Genomic DNA, 21,693 nt, shown 5'->3' on the forward strand with positions numbered 1-21,693 from the left:
ACTACTCCATGATGACTTTCCTATAACTACTATAAACCGTTTCAAGTACTAAAGATTGTTTATTTTGAAAGAAAAATATGTTTACATATGTTACATATGTTTACACTAAAACTCATGTGAATTATTATGATGGTACATTTTGCACCTCGTGTTTACATATTTTGGCATAAAAATGATCATGATATTAGTAACGCACTTTTTATTTTTTTGTGAGTACCCAAAATCATAGATTACCCTGGTTATAGGATGCTAATATCATAGATAAAGCATACTTTGGTTAGTCTATGCTAATATTCAGGTAAAACCTGAGGTAGTATGTTTTATTTTGGTTTTATCATAGATTAAACATACTCCTCAAGGAGTATGTTTAATCTATGGTTTTATCTATAGTAAAACTCATTAGCTCTTTACATTGTTTAAACATTAATCTATATACATTTCATTATGAATAGTAAACGATGAAAGGTCTACTTCCAATCAAACTATCTTCAGTATGTTAGTATTGAACTCTTGGGAGAGTATTTCATGTCCGGTAACGCTTGAGTTCGTTCACGTTCATTGATGGTGAATGAATATGTCTTTTTTATTTTGAGGTAACCTCTACCAAAATAATTTAGCTTTTTGTTTGCAATACCAGAGGAGGGGCAAAATATTGTCAAATTAATTGTATTCATTGTTACAGTAGTAAAATATGAAAAAATAAATTGAAGAGATTTTGACATGTTGGATTGTTGTACTGGACACAATGCCGTAATAAAAGTGTCTAGTCAATTATAAGAAGTCAGTGCAATAGAACATGATACCACGGCCACCCTTAACTCCATAGGCCGCGGCCTGGTACAATTGGTATAACGTCGCAAATAGGTTTGTCTAGCGACATATACGTCCCATAAGATAACAAGGCAGGTAGAGGTGACACCAGCTCAATAATATTTTATTATTAATTTAAATTTAAATTTATGAAGATAAATTATTAAAAGGTTGAAAATAAAACATATAGATTTGAAAACCAAAACAATATAAATTGGATATATATTTATGTACATTTAAAATTGGAGTCAATATTTTCATAGCCCAGTAACCAAGCTTTCGTATTTTTAAAACATACACAACTACCGAACTACCATAAAAACAAAACAGCTGTTACAACACTACTTGGGATGTTGCCAATTCGAAGGCCGAGGCCATGGTGCTTAAGGTGGCCTTGATGATACTGTATTACAAAGTCAAATCTCCCCATGGTGGAAGGAAAAAACAAAATCTCCTGTTAAAGGGGTGCACACACCGAAGCGGTGTGGTAGCGGTGCAATATTCTCGCGGTGATTTAGTACAATGGAAGTAAATGCAAGCGGCCAAACCGGAGCAGGGTAGCGGTATACAAGAAAAACCACTCGTAAGTACCACCCGAACCACCGCACCACCGAGATGCAGCATGTTCCATTTCACCGCCCAGCGGTGCCGGTGCGACGAGTCTTTTTGTGTCCAGGACTCCAAGCAACCATAGCAACTAAGCTTCTCATCGAAAACGTCTATTTGTACCCAATTGAAATTCTGAAATATATTTCTAAAGACGTTTCTCATATATTCTCAGTTCAGGCATCAATGTATGGTATTCACCATGTTCAAATCGCCTTTTGTTGATGTCATGTACCCACTCCCTATCTTTGCGCTCGTCATCTTCAGCTACACATCAAACAATAGCAACATTTCTTCCTCTCGTCTGTCATATTTCTAAATAACAACACATTGAACTTGTTAACTGCACACGAAATGACAACGTATACGTTGTATAATGACAACGAAAAATTACTGTAGAATGCTGCCACCGCAGTGGTGCGGAATCGCTCCGGTGTGAACGCCCCAGCGATAACGCCGCGGTGGTGATGACATAAGGGGGTGACATAAGGGTGATGGTGGGTGAAGGAGATGAAAAAAACACCCCAATATCGCCACCGCTCTCACCGCTCCGGTCCCGGCGAGTGCAGGCCTTAAGATGGGAACACAACTGCGAACTGCGATATTTTGTGAAGGAAATTCAAATCACTGATGATGGTTGGTTGGGTGATAACAATCATAGATTAAGCATACTCCTTTGTCCTCTTGATATAGTACTAAATAATTGTTACCATCAACAATAAAAACACTAAAACCCCGTCATATAATTGTAAAATAACAAAATGGACAAATTTTTATAACTTTAGCCTTACGCTCCTATGACGTCATGTGAAGTTTTTACTTACTGTCTATGTCAACTACCGTAAAATTATTAGTTTTTGGTAACCTTGTGCTGAATAAGCAGAGCAGATGGTCTTCCTTCTTTTCTTCCATCGCTCTTGTCAATGTTGAAAAGCGTTGTTATTTTTATACTTTACAATTTTTTATATCACCACTCCACTCATCCAGTCCAGAGGTGCAGAAGCGAAAATTCTGAATTTGTAGTGAGAAAAGTATCTTATAAGTGAAAATTTCATTATAAATCAAATTACACTTACTAATGAAATGAGATAGTTCCTTGACCTTATAATTATTCAACATTTTATATAAATAAAATGGCTAATATAGCAGCTCAAAGAATCAAACGAGAATTTAAGGATGTTATTAAAAGTGAGGAGGTAAGGTGTTTGGATAGTAACTTTACTATCCTTTATTATACATAGGCCTTTATTGTTAATTTATTTTTTCTTTGAATTATTTGTTCATAAAATGTCCATCAATAAAATTCCGTCCTTATAATCAGTTTATAGGATCTAAATATAGTAATTTAGGCTAAGGCCTTGCCTAGTTATAACTACTTAGTCATGCCTGAATGCCATAATATTTATATTTAGTGTTAATTCAGCCTAAATGCTGAAAAGTGAAGACCAAAAAAGGCTTAGGCTTACTAAAACACTAACAGTAAGTTAGGCCTAGGTATTTTACCTGTTTTGTCATGCCCGTTATAAGTTACTCCCTAAGTTAGGGCCTACTTGGTTACCTGTAACACAGAGGATACGCGTCCGGTAACCAGACGTGGATTAGGCGTCCGGTAGTGACGTCACCGGGTTGTGGGGTCCCGGAACGCCATTACCACAACGATACGATGTTCGGCCAGCGTTGTTCGTGGTGTAGTGGATAGAGTGCTCGGCTGATATCCAAGAGGTCCCTGCTTCGAAACCCATCGGTTTCTTTAACTTATTGTCACAGATTTGCTTTGAATGTAATTTCTTCTTAACTGTACATCTTTTGTTAGAATTTTTTGCATTTATAATTTTATTTTATGAAGAGAATATGAACCTTCATTTGATTTTTTTCATTATCAGCAAGTTTGGTTGGTTAGGTTAGATTATGACAGTAACTGCCGGACGCCTAATCCACGTCCTGTTGCCGGACGCTTATCCTCTGCGTACCTGTAACCTGTATCCTTGCTTGCTTTAGCTCTAGTATCCTTCACAAGTAAATCTCCATTTAGGCCTACATCAAAGTTTTCCACCAAACTTTGCTTTCTCGCGAAGTGACGTTGACATCTTAAAGTGTAAAGTTTGTTGTTACGCGCAACTTGTCGAAAACTAGTTTAGAACTGTTCCCTCTCCACCTGGGTTGCCGCCTTATGTTAGGGAAAATCGGGACATGGCCCCCCTCCTCCACGGATTAACATAGGCTAGGCTTAAATGGGCATAAGGAACCAAAATATAGAACCTGCTCGCATAAGTTATGCACTTCTTGATTTTCTGTCCGATCGATGAAATAAAATATTCCAAGTCACTTCTTCATTCTCAGAAAGTTTGGACACTCCCGTCGCATCTTAGCTCACCACTTAACGGATCGATGTCATCTTCTTGGAGATAACTTAAGATATCATGTCACTGCCATTATAGCCTACCTAACCGCAGGCATCAACGAGGGTCTCACCTAATATCTTAATGAACCTCTTGTCAAGTAGAGCTGGCTATTATGACACAGGTAGCCACGGCAATGATCATGTCTTCGTCCTACATCCTTGACACTACTGCCTATTTTGTGGCAATTCATTGGTAACCAGTTTTCCTCTCGTTGCTCCAATTTAGAGAAGAGTGACTTTTATTTTTCCAGAAAAAAATATTCCTCTACAGTAACTTAGTTGGCTCTAATTTTTAAAAGCAACTTTTAACTGTATCAACTTTGGTGTAAACACGCCTTTAGGTAGGCTAAGTTATGGAGAAATAAAACAGTTCCAAAGTAACCTAACATAACTAACCAAACTTACTGTGCCATTTCAAAATTCCGTTTGATAACAGTAAAGGCAAATGGAAAGTTGAAATAAAACTCACCAGTAAATCCATATAAACACTTGGTTAAGTGAGCATATCATGAATATCGATACATCGGATCAAAAAGTAAAATACCTATTGATATAGGCTATCGAAAAAAAATCATCGATAATAATGGATGTTCCCTTTAACAGGAAAGTACCAATTATAGCATGTATGGATTTTACAATGTTTTATTAACTTCATCAAACCTGTTTGAAGAAAATTACTAGGCCTACTTTTTTTCAAAATTAAAGCTTTTTTTTAACAAGTTTTAAATTTATTGCAAGTTGGCTTTTGAATAGTCCTTACAAATTGTAATAGAAAGAAATCGTAAAACTTGTAAAATTGTTAAAGTTAGAACCTCTAAGCTATGATTTTTTACAGCTGCTAAAAAATTGAAACTACATATTTTTTCTTAAATAACCTAAATTTTAATAGTCAGTAAATTTAACCATGTAACAAAAATCAATCAACGGATCCTTCTTTCCAGATGGCGAAATGTGCGATTCGAGTAGAACTAGTGGATGACAACTACACTGAGTTAAAAGGAGAAATTGCCGGCCCTCCCGATACTCCTTATGAGGGAGGCAATTTTATATTAGAGATTAAAGTTCCAGAAACATATCCTTTTAATCCACCCAAAGTAAGTATTTGATTGCTTTGATTTATTTTTACGTCCTTGAAATCCAATACTTCATGATGTTCATTTGTGGTTTTTTCAAGGATTTATTGTATCATGACTCTTTAAAATTGTCTCTGTTAGATAACAAGATGAAATTGCTAAAAAAAAATTTAACACACCTCAAAGATATGTTGGCCAACCAAAGTGCCACACGCAGATGCGTCCGAAACAAAACAATGTGTTGGAATAAACGTTTTTGCAGTGGAATTATTTCCTAACACCTAACAACAAATCAGCAATTACAAAATGTTTTTATAGTTGGGCCTAAACTTTACTTTGTCTGTTTCAGGTTCGATTTATTACAAAAATATGGCATCCAAATATATCTTCGGTTACGGGAGCGATTTGTTTAGATATTTTGAAAGATCAGTGGTAAGGTTACTTGAGTTCTATTTATTAACTTTAGTTGTGTCTGAATATTAAAAATTAAGCCTAATTCCTATAAGATTCACGAGTCTCTGAGATTGCAGTATTTGACTTGTTGCTATTTGACTAAGCCAAATTTGTGGTGCAGTTGGTTTAGTGCATGGAGCATGGGATTTCTGTCCTGATTCCTCTTATCACCAATATCTTTTACATGTGACAGTGCATGATAGGCCACAACTCAGCGATTCATAACCCACCATATATGGTTCTATTGGCTACACAAATTAAAACTAGGTCTTGTATAAATGTACGGAAGATAAAATAACTAGCCTACATAATTATTATGCTGTAATTTTTTAATCTCAAAAACAAAAACAATGATAGTTCTGTTATAAGAGAACATTTGTTAGAAATTTCCCTATAGGGAAGTAGCTATTTGTTGGTGGCACGGTAAGACCTAGGCCTGGGCCCCAAAGCAGAACAACGAGCGACGCTGCGACATTGTCGCGGACACGAAACGCCGAGAAACGCGGGCCTGCGGACACATTTACGGAGTCATAACGACGATCGCGCCGTGGCCGCGATTATTGGACCGACGATCGCACCGTGACCGCGAGTCATAACGACGATCGGGCTGTGACCGCGGAATCATACCAACAGTAACGCAGTGACCGCGGAGTCATAACGACGATCGCGCCGTGACCGCGAAGTCCTACCGACCATCACGCTGTGACCACGAGTCATACCGACGATCACGCCGTGACCGCGAGTCATACCGACGATCACGCCGTGACCGCGAGTCATACCGACGATCACGCCGTGACCGCGAGTCATACCGACGATCGCGCCGTGACCGCGGAGTCCTACTGACGATCGCGCTGTTACCGCGGAGTCATACTGACGATCATGCCATGATGGCGAGTCATACCGACGATCACGACGTGACCGCGGAGTCCTACCGACGATCGCGCCGTGACCGCGAGTCATACCGACGATCGCGCCGTGACCGCGGAGTCCTACCGACGATCGCGCCGTGACCGCAGAGTCCTACCGACGATCGCGCCGTGACCGCGGAGTCATACCGACGATCGCGCCGTGATGGCGGAGTCATACTGACGATCATGCCGTGATGGCGGAGTCATGCTGACGATCGAGCCGTGACCGCGAGTCATGACGACGATCGCACCGTGAGCACGGAGTCATACCGACGATCGCGCCGTGACCGCGAGTCATGACGACGATCGCACCGTGACCGTGGAGTCATACCGACGATAACCCCGTGACCGCGGAGTCATACCGACGATCGCGCCGTGACCGTGGAGTCATACCGACGATAACCCCGTGACCGCGGAGTCCTACCGACGATCGCGCCGTGACCGCAGAGTCATACCGACGATAACCCCGTGACCGCGGAGTCCTACCGACGATCGCGCCGTGACCGCGAGTCATACCGACGATCGCGCCGTGACCGCAAGTCATGACGACGATCGCATCGTGACCGTGGAGTCATACCGACGATAACCCCGTGACCGCGGAGTCATACCGACGATCGCGCCGTGACCGTGGAGTCATACCGACGATAACCCCGTGACCGCGAGTCATGACGACGATTGCGCCGTGACCGTGAGTTCTACAGACGATCACCCCGTGACCCGCGAGTCACAAGTTTCTATAGGTACCTGTAAATTGTTACCCATTTTTTGGTTTTTATAGATCAGTGCCACAAATGGTAAAAATTGATTTTGTATGTCTTTTTTGGTAACTGCAATACAGTACTTTTTTTTATGCACAGAAAAAAATTCTGTCCCATCCCGTCCCGAAAATCGGGAAGGAAATAAAAATCCCGTCCCGTCCCGAACTAAAATTTCAATCCCGTCCATCCCTAGTGTGTTTATATAAAGAAACTATAGTACATTTAAAGTTTTACTTCTGAAGACCTTGTTAACACTTGTTAAGGTATGTGTATATATATATACGTATTTAAAAAAAAGTAAATTTAAATAACCTGATTATGCCTACCCCTTAATAGTTTTTTAGTTTTTTGTTTTAAAAGTAGGCTATACAAGTTATTGAAATTTACTTATTTTATTTAACTATATTACTAGTAGCCCTAAAGAGTGAATATATATATATGTATACCGGTATATAAGTCATTATTTAGCTTTTTAGTTTTAGCGCTTGCGGACACATTTTGAGGTTTTCACAGGCCGTTGCAGACACGCAGGAACCATTCTGCTTTGGGGGGCCTGGGACCCATCGTTTTTTTTATTCATTTCGATGTACCCAGAGGCCAAAAACACAATCTGTTCAAATTTGTGTGTGTGTTTGACGGTAAATGCGCTAACTTGAGTAATTTTGGTCCGATTTTGATGAAATTTGGCAAGAAAAGTGTAGGGCAGGATAAACTTTGAATGAGTGCGTAAACCAGCAAGGTCATGGAAACGGGGTATGGGTTTTTAAATGTTCAAAAATTGTTTTTTTCTAACTCTTTTTCTCAAAACATAAAAATTTTCATTGCAACTATTGTATAGCTTAAAAACACATTGATGTGCAGGGCCGCAGCGCTAACATTGCGCACTGTGCTGCTCTCACTGCAAGCTTTGATGGCAGCCGCTGAGCCTGACGATCCCCAGGACGCTGTTGTTGCTCGTCAATACAAAGAGAACCCCGAAATGTTTAGACTCACTGCCCGTCATTGGACTGCTGTTTATGCCGGAGGTGGGTTCAGGTTGTGAGACGAATACAATAGACGTAGAGAGTGTAGTTCCCCATTATGTATTGCTTCATACTTCATACTTCTTCTTCATTTCTTCATCTTTGACCAGCAGTTGCTGGATAGATTGAGTCAAAACTGAACTAGTAGACCTAACTAGCACTGTGCAGTCCATCGTCATAAAGAAAATAAAAACTAAAACATTAATTAAATATTTAAATATTTACAGATTGGCGGCAGGGCATAACCATTTTTCAATTTTTTGCTAAAAATTTTGGGGATCAAGATCCTTGGTACTAGCTGGCAATGTATTAAACTATATAGGCCTAGTTTAATTGCTAGTATCGGGCACTCACTTCACTCATTCTTAAAGATAGAAAATGTAGTTTTCCTTGTAAAAAATTTGCTATTTTCACTGAAAATAGCAGATTTTTGCACTCCTTCACTTTCCTCTAAGTTATTGCAATAAAATATATTCAGCATGACCTATTATCGCATAACCATAACTAGGCTTAAGACTGTGTCAAAATTTTAGAGTATGAACAAAATTAGAACGAAGGAATCTTAATGAAGAATTGCATTATATATATATCTTGGAATTAATCAGTAGTGAAAACACCATACTTAGCTTAATGCAACAACAAACAATTTATGAACAAAATTCAAGAAATAAGACAATCAATCATTGAAATCAATAATTTTAACAATTGGCTGAACAATTCAAAATACATTTTTCAAAATAACACAAATTTTGTTAAATTTTGGGTGTATCCTAGATTTACACTGATTTGGTGTACCTTGGCTACCTAGTCTGACCCTCGTTCACTCACTTCCTCAAGTAGCAGTTTCAATTATTAGTCTTCTATGTGTGTTCTGTTCTGAGTCTTCCATCCCTACTGCCCTCGATAACATTTTTTGTGACTTGGGATGTTGATTGTTTTTCATCATAATAAAAAAGTTGGTTAAAATAAAAGCAAAGTACAGAGGAAACACTCAATGGAACACCGAAGTGGGGTCTAACACTAGTCGCTGGTGTTTAGCACAAATCGCTGGTGTCTAACACCCCCCTCACCCTGATGCACTACAACGCTCACGGTATAGAAAGATCCTTGACCTTGTGCCCTATGCGATAGGAGTTTCCGCACAGTCAGGCTCTCCTTTGTAATGGTGTCGTTTTTATTTCTTTTATTTTATTAGTAAATTTTAAACCTTACACTTAGCTTAACAAAGGTGCTGTCCCGCCAAAGCTCCGCTAATGGCTCCCCAGGCCTCGTGTCGGTAGGCTGTCTTGTTGTCTTGTCTTTGTAGTCGTAGTCCAGTCCAGATGCCTGTAGCCTCCACGGTCCCACAGCTCCACGATCACCTCCCTGCCGTTGTCAAGAGTGGTAAAAGCAATAAAACTCGTCCTCGTAGTACTTTAATATTTGTTTGGCTATCTTCCACACCAGGGCAACCAACAAACTGGCTCTTGATGTTCTAAACTAAGTTTACTTATGTCAGATTATAGGTAAAGTCTAGTAGTTCTTCTTGTAATAACACACCACACAGCGACTGTCACCTTTCTCGACACACTCCAGAACAAGTGATAAAGACTTAGGTACACAGTTACTAGCTACTGCTACCGACCGCCATCATTAGACATATGACTCTGTCTCTGTCTCTCCTCTCAAAACGAGACTCCCCTGTAACTAAGCTTTTGGATTTTCCGCTAGGCTTATTGTCCTGTATAGTGCTGCCCCAATCGTTTGAGTTTTGATTTAAGTTGTGTGTTGAGCGCTCTAGTGACTTCATGTAGTTAAGAGTTTTTTATTATTGATTTCAACAAATAAGAAAATTTAGAACATACCATTACACCTTGCCTGTTACAAATATATTACCCACAGCATATTAGAGCTGAAAACGCACGGTTCTCCCATAAGCGAGTTTCCTCTATAGTCTATACCTTACTTCCCTGTGGTGAAAACAGAAGAAAAATTATACCAAACATGACCATGTTACTTTTAAAGCCATGAATGTTATCCTTTCTCTAAACCAACCCTTACATCCTATGAAGCTGATGCATTTTATGAAACTCAAACTGTTAACAATTTATTTTACGGGAATGGAATATGTAGTTCTATCGATGGTCAAGGGTGTTGTGCTTTCAGGACCAAACGGCAACCCTGAGTTTGATTCTAAGATCCACCGCCTGACAGACATGGGAATAGACGAGGACCAAGCTCGTGTGGCTCTGTCCACTTACAACTGGGACCTCGTGCGCGCCACGGAACAGCTGTTTAGTTAGTCGCCTCACATCACCTGTAAATCTCATGAAAATTACCTTGTAAAGCCAGGTCACATTCCTAGATTACTGAGTTGCATTTTAAAGAGATTTCTAAATTTCAAATCATATACAGAACTACACATTTTTATATGATCAATAATATTTTTAACGCGAATGATTTTTCATCCTATTCATTAAGGCCCGTCAAACGGGAAAATATTTTTTGAACTTTATAGTGGTGTAATTTAAAATTGAACAGTACTTTTTAGTTGTATATTTATTTATTTTTCATTTGTTTACTCATGATTTGTGGTGTTTTAGAAACATTCAGGTGACAATTTTTGTCACTTTCACTCGCAGATGGTATTTATTTTCCTTCAAGATTTTATGTGTTAAATATTATAATAAATCAACTTAATCAAAATCTTATGATCTTGTCTAGTTCACAAACTTGTACATAAAATGTCACTTTTGTACATAGAAAAATATCCTACAATGTTGTTGCTCTATTTTGTCTTTTGTTTTGAGCTGAACATACCTCCGAATTGGAATGCTTTAGAACGCTCATTCGTTGTGAATGTCTGTGATGTTTTTATGTATCGAAAATGTTTGTCCTTCATGTATTTTTGTTTAATTTATATAAAATAGGTTATTATTTGCCATAGAGGTGTGCAAGAAGGGTGAACAAAACAAGTGTTTTTAAGGCATGGTAACAGCATTGATGTTTAAACCAGGGATTGGTGTGATGGGAACAGTGGAAAGAGTTTCCTTACCTCCCTCCTTCTGGAGAAGGTTTTTTTCCCGAACAATTTCCAAAAGAATATTATTGCTATTGTTTAACCGCTTTTTCTTGTGCTTTACCACACTTATCAATGGAATAAGTTGTAGGGCGAAGGATGAAGAGGAGTCTTAGCTCCTGATAGGTTTAAGTTCCCGTCATAGATCCAATAGTTATTTTAGCTATTTTAAGTAAGTTATACCTTAAAAACATACTCAAACGTTAAATATACTCAACTTATAGATTCATCATGGTGGATCGACTGAAGACAATTTTGGTGATAGTTTCAATCCGGTTCTTTTTGAGGTTGTGTTTTTATTTATTTGTTTCTTGCTATTTCACTTATTTCAAAACAAGTTGAATTGAAACTAATTCAAGTAATGTCATTAAACAATAGCTCCTCTGGTTGTATGAACAAAAAGTAAACCACAAACCATAAAATCGTTCCAAAAAGAAAAGAAAAAACACTTCATTGACATTAGAGCCAATGGCATCAACACGAAACACACATAAAGACTTCTTACTTTATACTGAGATGAGAAGTCTAAGTGCTATTCAAAGTCATTGGCACCTGTACAGTTTCTATGAACTAAGCATCACCATCACAGCTAAGTAGTATCTTTAGTATGTTTAGTCTTTGACTAGATATTCCGTTCACATTTTAAAGCTATAACCAGATTTAGAATGAATTTACAGTACAACCCTGCTAGTCCGTCCCCTACCGAACCGGGACCATGGTCGGAACAATGAAAAGGTCGTATTATCCAAGGAGCATAATAAATGTCCACATTCATTGATTAACTGATATTTACACGCGCTATTGCAAATACCAAACATCGCTAATGATCGCATTGCTATCGTGATAATGTTTTCGTGACCGTGGGAGACCTTTAATATATTCCACTCTATTCCAGTATCGCGGCAGACAATGATGGCATTTCCATGATTGAAGAAAACATTCAACAGTTTTCCACAATCGCAGAAGACAACGATGATTTTCCTTTAAGCAAGAGTATGCCGTGATTGCAGGTAACAACAATAGTTTCCATGATTGCGGAAAACTATGATGATGTCTACACGATCGTGGGAGATGTTCAGGTTTTTGCCACAATCACTAAAGATGATAATGATTTTTCCTAGACCGTGGAATTAACCTAGGGGTCCACCATATCGGGAGACGATGATAAAGTTCCTGTGACTGTGAGAGACGTTTTTTAATTTTCTCGATCGTGAAGGATGGTGATATATGTTTTCGTGAGACGGTGATTACCTCCAAACAGCCATGGAAAATAGTCACGATAATACTGTGATAACATTGTCACTCATAGGCGATGGCATGGTCGAAATTAGGGGGGGAGCCGGTCTAGTCGAGATCGTATTATTGAGGTTCTACTGTACGTAGTTGAAGCCACTGATAGAATGCTGATTTCTTTTGAAAACAAGACTAAAAGGACAACTTTGGTCTCTATAAACTATCTCAGTAAAAAAAACCGAGGAAATTTAATTTTAGACCAGTCCACTCTGTGAGTATTCAACTACCTCCATTTTTAATACAAAATAGTCTAAAACTGGTTCCTATTAATGGGATGTCTACTTCAAAATCTTAAAGTGAATGGTTTAATCAACACCTACTGATGCTTTTAAAAGTGTTTGTATTGAATTTTGGTATGAATCATAGGATTAGGATTGCCTTAAACGGTAATTTAAACAAAAAAAAACTTTGTTTCTTTTAGTATTAAGTTTTGAATGACTTATAGCTGATCAGCATGATTTTGATCGGTGGATGAGTTATATATTTTTATAGTTTTTAAAGCATTATTTGTAATCTCTTGCACACCTCTGAATTAAGCAACAAATTTCAAACAACAAATCCTCAAACATTAGTACAAATTATTTTACATAATATCATACAAAAAACTTTAAAATGAAGAATCTAGGTACGGCTCTAATTTACGTGTTTTAAGTAGATGGTAAGTGGAAAAATATAATCATAAACTACACCAAAAATATAAAATCGTTTAACTTGTTTTGTTTAGTACAGGAAAATCATCATTTGAATTCAATTTTACCTTTTGTAAGTAGCTTCATATCTTTCATGAACTTGTGAATATAATTAGTTTTTAAATTGTCTTTAATAAATAGTTTTGGTTATTATTGAATGCTTATTTGTTATCAAATCCTATTCAAAACTACAGTGACAAAAACACACATACTTTTGTATGCAAAAATGATTGAGAATTTGTCCAAAAATAGTTGGCTAAATTTGTTTTGCAACACCATCTTTAGCGCAAGATGATAGTTTTGAAAAATACTTTATTCTTCAATGTTGAAGCTTGTAAAAGTGTATGTACAAAGCCAGAATGGGAGATATTGATGATTTAAAATCAATATCAACATCAAGTTTAGTTTTACTCTCTGTCTTTATATTGTATTCTTACAGAAACTTTTTAATATGTTCTGAAATCTGTATACAATTTCTACTTCTAGCCACGATTTGTCACAATAAGCCAAAGAAGTGAATCCATCAAATAAATTTATCATATATTTCTTGTATTCAATCAAAATGAGCCTCGTATAAAATTGTATGCCAAACATGCTGAGTATAAGATTTTACATGTATTGCAAATTTAAAGTTTGCAATTAAACACTTATATTGTTATGCTTTATCGTATGCCATACTAAAAAGTGCTAGTCTATTTTAACCGAAATTGCAATGTTTGGAGAAAAATTCATATCTTCCCCTTTTTTAATATACAGGGTAGCTGAAAAGTAACTTACACCCCCTCCTAACTTTTTAACCATTTGAGATATTTGCTAGGTCAAATTCAAATTCCAGCCCCACCCTCCCTCGCCATCGTGTACTACAACAATACTCTGTGGAGGATGACAATGCAATATGAATTTCCGCACAGTGCTCGCCGTTCAAGCTCTTCTTTGCTCGTCACATGATTCCAGCACAACATACTGAAAGCGCACTGTTGTCCCATAAGCATGTATCCTCTGTACCTTACTTCTCTGTGGTTTAACCGGGAAAAAATTCATTCTTGATTTTCTCTTTATTTTTAGTTTTTACCCATAGAACCATATTCCGGTGTTGGGCTGGTCACCCTGTAAATTTGGCACTTTAGAGCAATAAAAAAACAAAAAATAATAAAAGTAACAATAATAATAACAATAATAAAAAATAAAAAAACAAGTGTTAATAATTTTTTATTATAATATCGTGTGGTGAACAAGTACTGTAGTTAAGTTCTAAATACTTATTTATCTATACATTTTAAACCTTAAATAGAGTTATAGAGAACTTATTAGTTGTAACTAATCTCTTAATGAATCAATTTGATTTCTTTTGCCACTTTTTACCATTGACATTTTTCAGCAAAAAAAAAAAGAAAAAATGGCTAGAAATTTGAAATTGTTAATAAAAGAAGGAAATCTCTGATGTTTAAAAACTTCATTAAACTGTATGGAAATGCAATGAAAACTGTACACAGAAACAGTCTCTCCAAAGAAAATTTGAAAATTATAATAAGCAAGACAAGGGGGCAATGACCCACGCATTCGACCAAATCGCTGCTTTCTCATTGATATGGATTTTTTATGTCTCAAAGAATTTGCAACGACAAAAATTAAACTAAAACTATATTAATTTTTAATTTCAAATTTCCATCCCTCAAAAGTGTTTTTAAAACGTTACACAAACCAATAACTTTTGAAAAGATTAATCTTTAAACTATCAAAAATATGTAAAAATTCGGTCCATTAATAGTTTTTGTTTACCAAGTCTTCTTGAGACATGTTTTATTTTGTTTTCTTAGTTGACAAAAATAAATATCTCGATTCATGATTATGATATCGTGGGACTTTTCATGTACGAATCCTGAAAAAAATTAATTTAATTAACGATGCTTGGGTTAATGTTTTGTCAGATCTGCACCCTTTTACCTTCTGAAGGGCAAGTAATGGTCTGATCAAGGACAAAAGGGTGTGGTATAGAATATACAATTCACACCACGGAACACTGATGGTATCAGATCTTAAAGTTATTGTACGAAACAGTTGTGCAAAAACTGTTAGCAGGAACTCTTTGTACGTGTCAGAGTTGTAAAACCTTTTGTGACATCGAAAAAGTAGAATTATGGGCCTTGATTAAATAAAACCTTTTTTACTATATTTTTACATGTATTGTGATTATTATATCCAGAAATGTAATTTTATAGTCTCATTCTTGGTTCTGATATCATATAACAAAAGTGAAACAAAACTTTGAGAATTAAATTTGTTGGGAAAACAATATGTTTGACCCAGCGTAAACAAACTCAACATACAAATAAAATACTGATATTACAGTTTTATTATTTATTTAGTTTCATGAAGTTGTCACGTAATAAATATGAAATCGGGTCCTTTAAAGTATTGTTTTTAATATAGTATGGCTTAGTGACATCATGAACAAAATAATTATCTTACCATTTACAAAAATAAGTAATAGTTATTTTTATTGTATGATTGAATATTAATATTGATCATCCTCTTGTCATCTATGGTTTTATGATTGACTGTTTTTCAATATTTAAATACTACACAGCAAGGAAAATTTATATTACTACCTTGTTACATTGTCTCAGTTCTTGAGAAAGATGTATTCCTTTCTGTACTAAGCAAGATCCGTGAAAATGATGCACCAGCAACAAAATATCCATATAGGTGGTGATGGATATTTTGATGATGATTTTGGTGATATAAAAAAATAATTGTAAATTGGTTTGTTTGGACCGTTGGAAGCAAAATAAAAAAAAAATAAAAAAAAAAATAAATAGGGTCGTAGAATGAAAACCATTCCAATACAGAAAACCAAAGTAATTTTAATGTATTTAAATATTTCTTATGCTTAAGAAATTACCCCTATCTTTTATTTGAATTTAAAACCTAACTAAATAAAAAGCCTTTTAAAAAACTTTGCCTAATCTATTTTTGTCATATAACCGTCACATAGGATAAATTTGTTCTTGGGTCTTCCAAAACTATAGTGTGTTAGAAGATCTCAGTTGGAAGAAAGAGAGGAAATTGAAAGAGCAAAAAAATGTATTACAAGAGAAACGATCTGCATCCTTGATAGCTAGATAGGCACTTATGGATATGGCACTTTAATTCCATCTATAAAATATGTACCTGTTGTTTGAGTGCTAACCACGTGTCCCCTGTAGGTCATGAAGGTCAACCACTATGAAGCTGTCCAGTGTCTGTGTTCAATGAAATTAATTGTCTCCCAGTTTTCCTTACCCAGCATCTTTAAAACTTCCTTTTGTGGTCTTTGCATAGCGCTGTGTAATTTGAAAGTAAATTGTATTCACCGGTACTAAAAAATGTGGGAGAGAAACGGGAAACAGCACTTTTCATCAAATAAGTTATATAGTGTAGGTCTACTAATAATTCCCTGTTAGTTGTTATAGTTCGGGAACTAATAAAGGTGGGCTCATATTCAATATTTTTCCATAGTAAGTTTTTTAAGTCCTTCAATAGCAATATGAATGAGACAATAAATCAGACTTACGGACATGATAATGCTCAATCCACAGAAAAAAAAGAAGTAGCCTATTTCTCTTGCAATGTTCGTGCTTAACACAATACTAATGATACTAACAAAAAGGCTAGTGTTAAGTGTTACTACACAGCTCTATTGTGATACTATAGTCCATCCTTTGAAATAACAGCCCTCTTGTGATACTACAGTCCTTCCTTTGAGATAACAGCCCTCTTGTGATACTATTGTCCTTCCTTTGAGATAACAGCCCTCTTGTGATACTATTGTCCTTCCTTTGAGATAACAGCCCTCTTGTGATACTATTGTCCTTCCTTTGAGATAACAGCCCTCTTGTGATACTATTGTCCTTCCTTTGAGATAACAGCCCTCTTGTGATACTATTGTCCATCCTTTAAAATAACAGCCCTCTTGTGATACAACAGTCCTTCCTTTGAGATAACAGCCCTCTTGTGATACTATTGTCCATCCTTTAAAATAACAGCCCTCTTGTGATACAAAAGTCCTTCCTTTGAGATAACAGCCCTCTTGTGATACAACAGTCCTTCCTTTGAGATAACAGCCCTCTTGTGATACAAAAGTCCTTCCTTTGAGATAACAGCCCTCTTGTGATACTACAGACCTTCCTTTGAGATAACAGCCCTCTTGTGATACAACAGTCCTTCCTTTGAGATAACAGCCCTCTGGTGATACAACAGTCCTTCCTTTGAGATAACAACCCTCTTGTGATACTACAGACCTTCCTTTGAGATAACAGCCCTCTTGTGATACTACTGTCCTTCCTTCGAGATAACAGCCCTCTTGTGACACTACAGTCCTTCCTTCGAGATAACAGCCCTCTTGTGATACAACAGTCCTTCCTTTGAGATAACAGCCCTCTGGTGATACAACAGTCCTTCCTTTGAGATAACAACCCTCTTGTGATACTACAGACCTTCCTTTGAGATAACAGCCCTCTTGTGATACTACTGTCCTTCCTTCGAGATAACAGCCCTCTTGTGACACTACAGTCCTTCCTTCGAGATAACATCCCTCTGGTGATACAACAGTCCTTCCTTTGAGATAACAGCCCTCTGGTGATACTACAGTCCTTCCTTCGAGATAACAGCCCTCTGGTGATACAACAGTCCTTCCTTTGAGATAACAGCCCTCTGGTGATACTACAGTCCTTCCTTCGAGATAACAGCCCTCTGGTGATACAACAGCCCTTCCTTTGAGATAACAGCCCTCTGGTGATACTACAGTCCTTCCTTCGAGATAACAGCCCTCTGGTGATACAACAGCCCTTCCTTTGAGATAACAGCCCTCTGGTGATACTACAGTCCTTCCTTCGAGATAACAGCCCTCTGGTGATACTACAGTCCTTCCTTCGAGATAACAGCCCTCTGGTGATACTACAGTCCTTCCTTCGAGATAACAGCCCTCTGGTGATACAACAGTCCTTCCTTCGAGATAACAGCCCTGTGGTGATACTACAATCCTTCCTTCGAGATAACAGCCCTCTGGTGATACAACAGTCCTTCCTTTGAGATAACAGCCCTCTGGTGATACAACAGTCCTTCCTTCGAGATAACAGCCCTCTGGTGATACAACAGTCCTTCCTTTGAGATAACAGCCCTCTTGTGATACTACAGACCTTCCTTTGAGATAACAGCCCTCTTGTGATACTACAGACCTTCCTTCGAGATTACAGCCCTCTTGTGATACTACAGACCTTCCTTCGAGATAACAGCCCTCTGGTGATACTACAGTCCTTCCTTTGAGATAACAGCCCTCTGGTGATACTACAATCCTTCCTTCGAGATAACATCCCTCTGGTGATACTACAGTCCTTCCTTCGAGATAACAGCTCTCTGGTGATACTATAATCCTTCCTTCGAGATAACATCCCTCTGGTGATACTACAGTCCTTTCTTCGAGATAACAGCTCTCCTGTGAAATTACACCCATCTAATCTGATCTAGTAATTGTTTTAATATTGATTTTATACCACGAAAATATTGAGAAAATATTCCGGGTACTAATAGTTTAAATTGATTTGGTTTACATTGTCAAATACATTTTGTTTCTTAACGCGTTTTTTAACGCTACACAGCAAAGATTTAATTAATTCGAATATTTTCGAATATTTAGAAAATAACCCCTCTGTTTTGAAGCAGCTCTGAAATACTTTTTTTAAGTTCAAGTTTCATACGTTCGTTGCAAATCGCCGGCAAAGCTAGCCTTCATTATTATATTTAGTAGCCTACCTGCTTATGTTATCAAAGCTTTAAATTTTTTGTGTTCTTAATTTACTTTTTGGAGAAGGCTTTCCATAATCAATGTTAGTGTGCGTCCTAAAAAAGCGTATAGAGACTAGAGTGGTAGGATTTACAGCTAATTTTTTAACACCTCACTTTATTCAACATTTTTATTTTTAATATAATTAAATCATCTAAAGTGTCTTAAGTATTTCTGAAAAGATTAATAGTTGGCTCAGCTTACAAACAACTGATAAGGTAACGGAAGCTGGAACATGACTCCAAGGCCTCTTTGAGATACGAGCACTGCTGTTTGACATTTCATGTACAGTGACAGAACAGGACAACCCAGACACAGTCATGTTTACTTTTGGTTCCTTTTTCCTCCTAAGTCAATCAATCAATCAAACCCTTATACATAATCAATTATGTACAACAATTAAAAATTGTGTAATTTGTCAATATCAAACAATCCACAGAAGCACTGTAATTGTTGAAATACTTACCTTAATAGAACACTGTGTTTCATTTAGGAAACTAACTCTATAGGTATTACAAATTTTTCTGAGCATACCCCTCTATCAGGTTGAGCTTAAATCAAAATTAAATATAAAACTATTTTGAGTGACACTATTACAGAAATAATTTGCAGTTTTGAGCAGAAAACAGGTCTTCTTGTACATGTGAACATAACAGATGTGATACTATAGAAAGTGTCGTTTTCTCCTTACATTACAAAAGCCAATGTGAAATAGAAACAGATAAGGGCAGGCGGGCTTGAAAATAAAATAAATTGGTTTACAGTGAGTTTTTGGTGTAACACCAATAATTAACCTGCTCTTTAATCAACACAAACTCGCATAAAGAATAGTACCTGATCAAGACTAAAATATATATATCTTATATATTAACAGGCAAGCATGTTTCTTTAAAACCTTTTTTCTCCTTTTTAGAAAGATATTTTCCTGTATATGTGCAGAATTCCTTTATAAATTAAATACGTTAAATAAAGCATAAAAAAATTAATTTGAAATATAAAAAAATTTTACATGGGCCTTATGGGTTGCCATGCTGGTGCCCAAAATAACAACTAAATATAAACAGAAATCAGAACAAATATTAAAGAAATTCCAATCACATGTTTCATTTACAGCATGGGGTGAAGTCTATACATTACATATTTTTGGTCGAGTTTTCGGCTACTGGACGACTTCTAGTATACATTAACCAAAACATCCCTGGAGACAAACAACATATTGTTCAATGTTTCTAGCAAAAACATCCCAAATAAACAGTCCCATATAAAATTACCCTGTATTAAGACGCCTAAAACGGTGACAAAAGTGACAAGGAAAACTGTGTTTTGGCATAAGATACCGTCAGATCTTTAATTTGATTTAGATTTATAGATGATTTACTTTCATTACTCCAGTTCACCGTTGTATCAAATTCATTCTGCATGATTTCATGTGGAACACAAAAACATGAATTTGATCTTAAAATAGCCTAATTCATATTACGATACTATTACGAAGAAAGAGACTATAATAGAGACCGGCACATAAGAACCACATGTTGGCGATTCTATTATATTGTAATCACAGTAGATATAATATACGGGTTTAAAGTCACTTGGGGCACGTTTTCCCATAAGAAATAACATGGGATCATTTTTTGGCCACTAAAACCAAAAATCCTGATCTTTTGCCTAAATATCCCTATAAAATTGTCAAACCTTATTTCTTACTTATTTCCCATAAATATATTCGATATTAAGCTAAAAAAGCTATTTCTTATATTTATTGACCCTTACAAGTGTAAATGTAGAGTAGAGGCAATATGATGGTTTAACGCCACTTTAGGCACGTTTTCCCCATAAGAATAACATGGTGAGCTTTTTTTGACCACTTTTTTAAAAATCCAGCTCTCGGCCTATACAAGCCTATATAAATGTTCAATACCATTGTACAACACTATTACTATTTCAAATCCATATCCATTCACATGTATATTCTCAAAATCATCAACTTGACAGTGCGAGGTTTGTACGCGAACTCGGGCGCGCTCCCGGCTCATGGCGCGCTCCTGACCTATGGTCAGGCTTCTTGCTCCTGACTCATGGTCAGTCTTCTCGTCTCTAGTGGCAAATACTGATTAAGTCTTGAGTGGGTGACCTCCCGTTGAAGTAATTTCTAATTAAAAATTTTGAAATTTATGTAAAAACTTCTTAATTTTTAGTTAAAAAATTTGAAAATTTCACAACTCCTGGTTAAAAATTTTTGAAAATTTCACAATTTCTGGTTAAAATTTTTGAAATTTTCGGAAAATCTATAAATAGAGGTGACATCAGCCCAAGTCCTCATTCCTAAACATGAAGCCGTCATGTCAACACTGCTCCGTGTCGCTCTCCACCAAAAGTAACCTGATTCGCCACTACAAGGTAATTCATCAAATGAATGTGAAACTGTGCAAGGTTTGTGATTTAATCTGTGATAATAATGTGGCTTTAAAATCACATATATTACAAAGTCACAAGACTTGTAATTTTTGTAAGAAAAATGTTGTTGGCCATTTTAGAAGACATATCAATTCTTGCAAAAATTGTCCATACACAATGATAAAATTTGTTGGTGAATCAATTAGAGCTGAACTTGAAAATACTCTCAAGTCTTTTCCTCTGCCAATAAAATGGACTTTAGTTAGGAGAATTAAATTTATAAAATATTCAATGGATAAAAATGGAAAATTAGTTAATGAAAAAGAATGTATAGCGGATTTTAGAAGTCTTACTACCTTAATTATTGAGAAAAGAGATTTAAAGCCTCAAATTAAAAATGCACT

At 36.5% G+C, this 21,693-nt stretch overlaps 1 protein-coding gene across 1 annotated transcript; it reads left to right on the forward strand.

Moving 5' to 3' along the window:
• The first annotated feature begins 2,368 nt into the window (after positions 1-2,368).
• LOC128994318 (ubiquitin-conjugating enzyme E2-22 kDa-like) lies at positions 2,369-13,218 on the forward strand. The gene is made up of 5 exons (XM_054418763.1): positions 2,369-2,612; positions 4,759-4,911; positions 5,240-5,322; positions 7,871-8,034; positions 10,177-13,218. The coding sequence occupies exons 1-5, from the start codon at positions 2,550-2,552 to the stop codon at positions 10,311-10,313; spliced, it is 600 nt and encodes a 199-aa protein (XP_054274738.1). The 5' UTR covers positions 2,369-2,549; the 3' UTR covers positions 10,314-13,218.
• The last annotated feature ends 8,475 nt before the right edge of the window (positions 13,219-21,693 follow it).

Source organism: Macrosteles quadrilineatus, unplaced genomic scaffold, assembly GCF_028750875.1.
Source record: "Macrosteles quadrilineatus isolate MER2022 unplaced genomic scaffold, UCM_ALF_1.0 Scaffold_5__1_contigs__length_97177068, whole genome shotgun sequence".
NCBI classification, from domain to species: Eukaryota; Metazoa; Arthropoda; class Insecta; order Hemiptera; family Cicadellidae; genus Macrosteles; species Macrosteles quadrilineatus.

Coding starts and splice junctions, on each gene's coding strand:
- LOC128994318 (XM_054418763.1), top strand. CDS start 2,550: ATGGCTAATATAGCAGCTCAAAGAATCAAACGAGAATTTAAGGATGTT. Junction 4,912..5,239: donor ATCCTTTTAATCCACCCAAA/GTAAGTATTTGA, acceptor TGTCTGTTTCAG/GTTCGATTTATTACAAAAAT. Junction 5,323..7,870: donor GATATTTTGAAAGATCAGTG/GTAAGGTTACTT, acceptor ATTGATGTGCAG/GGCCGCAGCGCTAACATTGC.